The sequence below is a fragment of the Fringilla coelebs genome, assembly GCF_963513975.1.
Source record: "Fringilla coelebs genome assembly, chromosome: 15".
Lineage (NCBI taxonomy): Eukaryota > Metazoa > Chordata > Aves > Passeriformes > Fringillidae > Fringilla > Fringilla coelebs.
Genome location: NC_140041.1, coordinates 14,745,388 through 14,753,244, shown reverse-complemented (window position 1 = coordinate 14,753,244; position 7,857 = coordinate 14,745,388). Strand labels below are relative to the sequence as shown.

The 7,857-nt window shown below is 45.8% G+C and overlaps 1 protein-coding gene across 1 annotated transcript in view; it reads left to right on the top strand.

Annotated features, from left to right (window-relative positions):
• The first annotated feature begins 5,890 nt into the window (after positions 1 to 5,890).
• Positions 5,891 to 7,857, top strand: part of CLINT1 (clathrin interactor 1) — a 46,702-nt gene continuing 44,735 nt past the window's right edge. The window contains exon 1 of the mRNA XM_084215523.1: positions 5,891 to 6,037. Coding sequence (XP_084071649.1) covers positions 5,997 to 6,037 — 41 coding nt within the window. The 5' untranslated portion in view covers positions 5,891 to 5,996. The remainder of the gene's footprint in view (positions 6,038 to 7,857) is intronic.

Below are 7,857 nucleotides of genomic sequence, written 5' to 3'. Positions count from 1 at the left end.
CAGTAAAGGAGACCTGTCTTCTTTTTTGTGTCTTGTGGTTGGATTCTCCTGTGTGTAAGACAAACTCCCTGAGGAACATGGGTAAGAATGCTCTCCAAGGGGATCCTCAGTATCCGACTGAACTGCTACTACAGCCCTTCCACTCCTACTACATCCTTACAGAGCTTTCCTGTGGTATCTCTCTCCACACAGCTGTGCATTTTTAACAAAACACAACTTCAAATCCTTAAACCAGCCACCCCTGTATCTCATCTGATTGAAATTGGCCCAACTGTAATTGCAAGGGGACTGAAAGACACAAATACAGAGACAGGGAGATCTCATAAGATTTGTATCCTTAGGAAATCAGGCAAACAAGACCTTTCTGGCTTGGGGATCTGGCACAAAGCTGAGTGACTTGGACTACAATCAAACTGACAATGTAATAAATGGGAACACTTACAGGCTGCAACCATCCCCAAGAATTCTGACCTCACTAGTCTGGCATGTGCTTCTGGTTCAGCCCTGTTCTGCTACCAGTTTTCTAACTCTGGCCACTGTCACAGGCATTTTGGAACTTGAAACCCAGCCTGCTAACCAAGACAAATCTGTCAGCAGCTGACTGTTACAAAAAGCAGACAGTGACCTGTCCTTTTCTCCTCCTGCTGTATAGTTTCAATGCCAGAGAGGTGAATTGTTGTCAGTTGAGAAAAGAACTTACTGGAACAGCAACAGCAATCAGCAACAATTCAGGCTCTAGAGTCTTAGAATATGCCGGAACTGGAACAAAAGACTGAGGAATCTGGACATGAGTTTCTGGGAGAAGACTAAAGATCATGTGTGGTTTACAGGACAGAATTCTACTGAGGATCAGTTCTCAAATACAAACTCTTAAATTTTCCATGAAAAGTACCATATCCACTTAAAGGAGGTGTCTAAGGGTGTGACACAGACAGCTGTGGTGACATCAGGACATAATTCACATGGGGTTTCCCTGTATTTTAAACTTCTTACATTGGTAACATTTTAAAACCTGTCTCTCCAAAGCCTCCCCAAAAACAGTGTCAGATCAGATCACATTATCAGCCTGAAGGAAAGCTCAGAACATCTCATATTATCCACTAACTGGCAATCCCCAAACCCCACGTTTCCATCCTAATTTGGAGACATGCACACACAGCCAGTTACTAATGTGGGAGAAAATGTGAAACCAAAAAAACCCCAAGTAGCTCTGTAAAAATTGGAACTAATGAAGATTGCTTCCCTGGGGACATTTGTCTCACAGTTGATTGGTTTGATAATTAAATGGTAATATTTTGGCAGTGGGAATTCACCCCTTTCTAGACATCAGGGAATCCACAACAAAAAAGCAATGTTGTGAATGCCCCAGGCACAGGAAAACCCAGAATTTACTGCTTACTGGACAATGGAGAACCCTGAGAACTCTGACCTTAAATGCTTTTTATTAAAGGCTGAGCACATCTTTTCAGGAGCAGTAACAATAAAGTCTCTCCTGTTCAGTCATTTATTTTGAGACAACTTGTAAGAATTCTGCATAAATTTGTAATTCACTTTGAGAGCAAATCACCTCTGCCTCATCTAAGTGAACTGGTTCAAACATTTCAAAAAACTGTGAGGAGACAGAGTGAAAATCCACACTATGGAATCAACCTTCTTTTCTTCAGGCTAGAAAAAATAGCAGCACTGGGTAGGATGCAGCCTGATGTTAACATTCAGCACAGCTTCCCTGCAGGGACTTCTGCCCATGTTCTGCTGGCAGGAGAAGCCGTCTGAAGGGCACGGTTTTCCTCCCAGTTCCTGAGATAAATCATCACCTCTGCCTGGCACTCCCAGTCTTCCACAAGCACAACACAGGCAGTCGTAGTCTTGGTTCTAAAGCTTAAAATAGAATCATCTTCACTTCTTAAAAAACTTTGAAGATTGCTACCTACGTTCCTTTACAGTGAGACAGGTCCTGGCCATGCAAAGGCTGTTTGTAAATGGGTGGATCTTCTCAGCAGGGCAGTGTGAGGAGGGATAACATTGGAACATCATTCACAGTATTTTTTTCACTCCCCCCACATTTTCCACCATTCCCTGCCAATATTCCCTGTTACTGCCTGCTCTTCAAGATTCTCTCCTGAAATGAGTGTGATGTGGGCTCAGGTAGTGAAAACTTCACAAGCAGTTCTACACCCATGGAAGGGACTGGAGGATTTTACCAGAGGCAAAACCATTCTGCAGCAGAGCAGGAAGACAGGTTCTAAAACAGTCCACCTAGGGACTCTGTGCTTGGAATATGTTTCTGTGGCTGGGATATGTTACAGAAAGACACATTTGGACTCAGAGAAGCTGCAATTTTTCAGAAAAGCCTGGATGGTAACCAGCCTACAAACGGGAAACATTATCCCAGTGTTGCTTCTGCCCTACTGACTAATTCTTAGAACAAACATACTTTATGGAATTCAGATTTCAGCTGTTTAAGTGGGTAAAAAGTGGAGCTTTATGAAATCATGGAAACAAGTACTGCTTTAAATGAAAAGTTTTTCTCAGTCTGTGCCATAGCCTCCCACAATATGATTTTCCTTGACATTCCTCTTTCCCCCCCTTGAATTTTAATTGTAAATTAATCACTGACTTGGACATGTCTCTACTGTGCATTAATATGGTTGATATTAACAACAATATTGCTCTCCAGGCATTTGGAATGTGCAAGACTTTTTGTGCACCAAATGGCCCATATTAACTTCTGGAATAGCCAGGTGCAAACTCTATTGCAGTGCTCAAATTAGTTCAATTTCTCTAACTGCTTCTCCTGTAATTGATGGCTCAAATTATAATAAAGTAGAGTTCCTCTACATGATATATGTTACAAGTACTACCTGTTATGCTGAATATTGCATTGCTTTGAAACTGCATTACCCTCTCCCTTCACCGATCAGGTCTTTTTTTTTTTTTAAAGGAATTACTTATGAACCAGAAAGTGTCTTCACATCATTCAGAAATTATACATATGCTCATGCACTTTATCAGCAGCTGACAGAATGGGGATGGCAAAATTACTGTCACTCATGTTGCATTCAATGTCACATAAAGACCTGCTTTTTACTATACCTTAAAATTGACAATAAATGCCAGTCATCTCTCCTTGCCCCATTACTGCATCCAGACCTAGCAAGCAATGCTTAGAAGAAACTCACCTTCATCTTTTAAATCCCTGCTTCAGCCTTTCTTTCTTCTGCATATATTGTTATTCTCCAATGTCTGCACCTAAAATACTCTTTACCATTCTCTTTTTTTTCTGAAGTATGAGATTACAGTGGATTGTAATTTTTTTTCATGTGGAAACAACAATTTCTATAAAACAAACAAATCAGCCAAATCCTGATGGCTCATTGAACCTTAACTGTTTCAATTCAAATGTTATCCCTGATGGGAAAATAGTGAGGAGTGGGTGATTTGGGGATATGTGCACTTTGACATGTGGCTGAGTCTGGACCCTGGAATCTGCCTCTGGCAGCCCCCCATAAGTTGGCAGCTCTGCCCCTGCACTCAGAACTCTGCAGCTGCTCAAGGAAACCAGCTCTAACAAGAACATCAATTTCATTGCACCACAGCAGAATCTGGGGAATTTGCAGTTCATCAGAACTGTATTTAGAAATCTGATCTGGATCCAATATGGACTGAAGCCACGCTTAAAAATAACAACATTTCCAGCCAATGAGAAAAGGTGGGATTCTGCAAGCTCCAATTATTATACTTTCTGCTATTTCTTCATTTAACAGAGGTTATAAACATTGTCTGCTCCTGAAGATAAATGTCAGTGTACTTACAGAAAAAAACAAAAGGCTGATATTAAACAGCAAGAGTCCTCACCCAGCTTGCTTTGACAGATGTTACAGCAGGAAATTTAGCAACTCCCTCCTCCCAGTCCTCGATGGCCACGTGCCTCACATTTGTGGGGCAGCAAAAGTGGTGCTGAGTTCAGTTACACACCAGCCACAGCCACCACAGGTGTTGTGCTGCAGGTTAAAATATCACCTTAGGGTTCAGTAGCATGCAAAAATGAAAACACTGTTAAGAACTCTTATGAAAGGAAAACTGAGAAAAAAAAGTCATAAAACATCTCTAGATTGGTCATAGCCTTCTGCAGAAATTAGGTACATTGCAAGTCTTTGGCAGTAATAAACAGTGCAGTAAGAAACCTGCAGATTTCTAAATTTGCAACTGACAAGGAAAAGAGTGCTAGGGAATTGTTATGTACTAACTCACACTACTTGAACTGGTAATGCTATGAAGCAGGCAATTTAAAACACACAAAAGGAACCATTTTGTCGCGGGACAGAACACTGAATTCATTGCCACCAGGTGTAGTGTAGGTTCATGTAAAAAGGCTCAAAAAGCAATCAGTTAAATCCACAAAACAAAAAAAGTTCATCCAGTGCTCCTAAAGGGAAAGTTTTAGCATGAATTTTTCAGAACTGAGCCCCCAAGCCAAAGAAAAATGAACATTTGAAAGATGCACCTGAGGACTGATTCATCCACATCCTTTACCTTAATGAACCTCTAATACTGCTGTTAGGAAGAGGGTGCTGGATTTGATGATCTGTTCAGGAAGTTCTTATATTCAAATAGACTTCATGGACATGTCCAGGAGACAGAAGCCATGAAAGTGTCTGTGTGAAAAGATACAGTGGGATGTCAGTAAATGGGCAGGAGTTGAGCTGTTTAGCTTTCCTGACAAGTTTTGAGAACCACTAACTTTTAAAAGAAGTGACTTATTAGAGCAGCAAGTGCCATTGCAACTGGTCTTTCTCATACTTTGTTTTGCCAGGTCTGACAGAATAACTAAAATGAAAATATTTTGCATTTGTATTTGGTTAAAGTGTGCAGATGTAGACTGTCTTTTGGCAAAATATATGACACAAACACACAAACAAAAAACATACATCAAGAACGAAACTGGGTCATTTAAAACCCATATTAAATACAATTTGTAAGAAAATAAATGTATGTCGTGAAACTGACAATCCTGATTGCAAACTCACTTTGATGACTTCGCTGTTTTCATTGTAACTGATTCCTGCTCACTACCTGCATGGACAATATTTGAAGATGGTCTTGTCTGTTGGCAATTGTGTTAAAACAGCCACTGAGGCAGATTTTAGGGGGGGGCTGTTCCCTGGGTTTTGTCAATCAGCTTGGTCCTTCTCCAGAAGTGCAGACAAGGTTCCTGCCTCTGCAGTGCCTCGGTGGGGCAGCCCTCATGCTGCACCCTCCCCGCTGCTTTTCCAGCAGTTTCTTTCGAAATCTGGGTCTTGGGGATCTGGAAATTCCAGCAGCAATTCGCTCCAGGCCGTACACCACGATCAGCCGATGGACGGCCGTAAGGGCAGAATGCTGCTCTGAAACGAGTTCCTCACGCTGAAAGCCGAGTATAAAACCACATTCTGGTCCGACATGGGCTGTACGCCAGTGTTTTGACTTTTAACCAACTATTTCACAGCCTTTTTCCATCCTGTGCCTCGCCGGGCTGCGGACGCAGGCTGCAGGGTGTGAGGGAGCTTTGAGACCGGGTTTGAACCGGGCTGTCCGTGGCCCCCAGACGGGGACAACCGCTTGGTGTCCCCGCCATGTGGGAGCGCCGGTTCACACCCAGGGCACGGTCGGCGGTGCCCCGCCCCGCCCCACCCCGGTCAGTTTCACCCGGGTCAGTTTCACCCGGGCCCGGCCCCCCTCACGCCCCTCACGCTCGTTCCCGGCAGGCACCGCGCGCACAGCCGCGAACTACCACTCCCGGCAGCCCTCGCGGCGCCCAGCAGGCTCCGCGCCCGGCCCCTCCCTCCCCGAGACTCCATTTCCCAGCACCCCGCGGGGCTGCCGACCCTTCATTTCCGGGAGCGGTGCCGCGTCCCCTGCTTGGCGGAGGCGGCGGCGGCCGGAGCGCGGCGAGCGGGGCCTCCTGGGGCCGGCGGCGGAGGGAGCGAGACCGGGCGGGTCTCCGGGAGGTCGGCTCCATGTTGAACATGTGGAAAGTGCGGGAGCTGGTGGACAAGGCGTGAGTACGGCGGGACGCGCGCGGGGGGCCGGGGGCGTCTCGGCCGTGGCCCCTCAGCCGGGCCCGCGTTCCCCCCGCCCCCCCCAACATGGCCGCGGCCCCTCCCCTGCTGAGGTGGCGCCCTCACACCCCCTCTGTGCCCGGCTGACCCCGGCCCCGTTGTCTCTCCCTGCTCCCGTCCCTGTCCCCCTGTGACTGCCCGGGGCCGCCCCTGAGCGTCCTCCCGGCGTGGCTTTGTGGTCCCTCCGGGGCTGCAGGCAGCCAGGGGTTGCTGTTCAGGTAGTATGTGGCCTTTCCATCATGGCTGGCTACTTTCCCGCCCCTTTCGGGCGCATCTGGGCCCTTCCAGCTCTTGGCGATCAGCGCTTCAGCTTCGGCTGCCCCCTCCTGTGCCAGGGTCCCCGTCTGTGTGTGCCCGGTTTGCTGTGTGAGCCCTTGGAGTCTGTCTCTGCTGGACTGGCTCCCAGCGTGGCCATTAGGCCCTGAGGGGGAACAGAAAAGTCTCTCAAAGCAGGAGGGGGGGGTAAGGAATCACCTGCACATTTTGAGAGAGCTTCCCAAGTCACCATATGGTCTTTAAAGTGTTTCCCTCCTTCCTAAGGACAGGTTGGCCTGCCATTGCCATTGACTCACAACCTGGGGAGGTTCAGAGTAGTATTGGGCTGAGCTGCCCTATCGCAGCCCTTACACATTTAAATAGCTCAGATATTTACAAGTTTGTTTCCTTGAATAGAGCCTCCTCCCGCTGAATATTTGTCTATGGACTTGGTTAGCGTGATCATTGTGTTGCAGATGGAGAGCGTGATGTCATTTCTGCTGTGTGTCAGCCAGTCCTTCATTTTTGGTATGAGAAAAATTTGGTATGGTGAAGAACTTAGCAAAGGTTGTTTTGCCTCTTCAAGCAAGAAGTCTGTAGGGGAAAGCTTGAAGCCCTTCTCCATCACTCTCTTCAGTGGTGCCCAGTGATGGGACAAGGGGCAGTGGGCACAAGCTGAAACAGAAGTTCTGTGTGAATATGAGGAAAAGCTTCTTTACTTTCAGGGTGACAGAGCACTGGAACAGCCTGTCCAGAGAGGTTGTGCAGTCTCCTTCTCTGGAGATATTCCAAACCTGGCTGGATGTGATCCTGTGCAACCTGCTCCAGGTGTACCTGCTTTAGCAGGGGGTGGAACTGGATGGTCTCCAGAGCTCCCTTCCAACCCCAGTAATTCTGTGGATTTAAGATGTCCCTGCTCATGGCAGGGGGTTGTCCTAGATGCTCCCTGAAGTTACTTTCCAGTCCAAACAACTTTGTGTTCTATGAATTATGGAATGCTAAGAGGAATAACTGGCTGAAGGTCTGTAGATTGGTATATACCAGATGATATTAATGATAAACAGTTTCACCTGCCTTTACAAGTCAAAAGTCTTTCAAAACTGAGGTTCTGTTTTAAACTTTTTTTAAAATTTTTGTTTCTCCAAACAGCTTTTAAAAGGACCTGTGTGATGTGTAGGCTCAAAGATGGCAAACTGAAGTGTCAGCTTATTCATGATAATCAACTGTTTTGCTCAAGGTGCTTTGTACTAGACTGAGACTTTTCTAGGCCAAGATTTGGATGACATTCAAAAACCACTGAGATTAAGTCTTGTCCTGAGGAAGTTATTTACTTTTTACAGCTTCTTGTATACAAAGTCAGCCCTGGGTAAAGTAGTTTTAATAATGTGACAGATTAGGTATTTATGACTGGAACCCTGACTTGAGTTCCAGGATCTTTCAGGGAAATAAACTTTTTTCCTGAGTTTTATTTGTGTACTTTTTTGTCTGTAGCATTAATGATCAC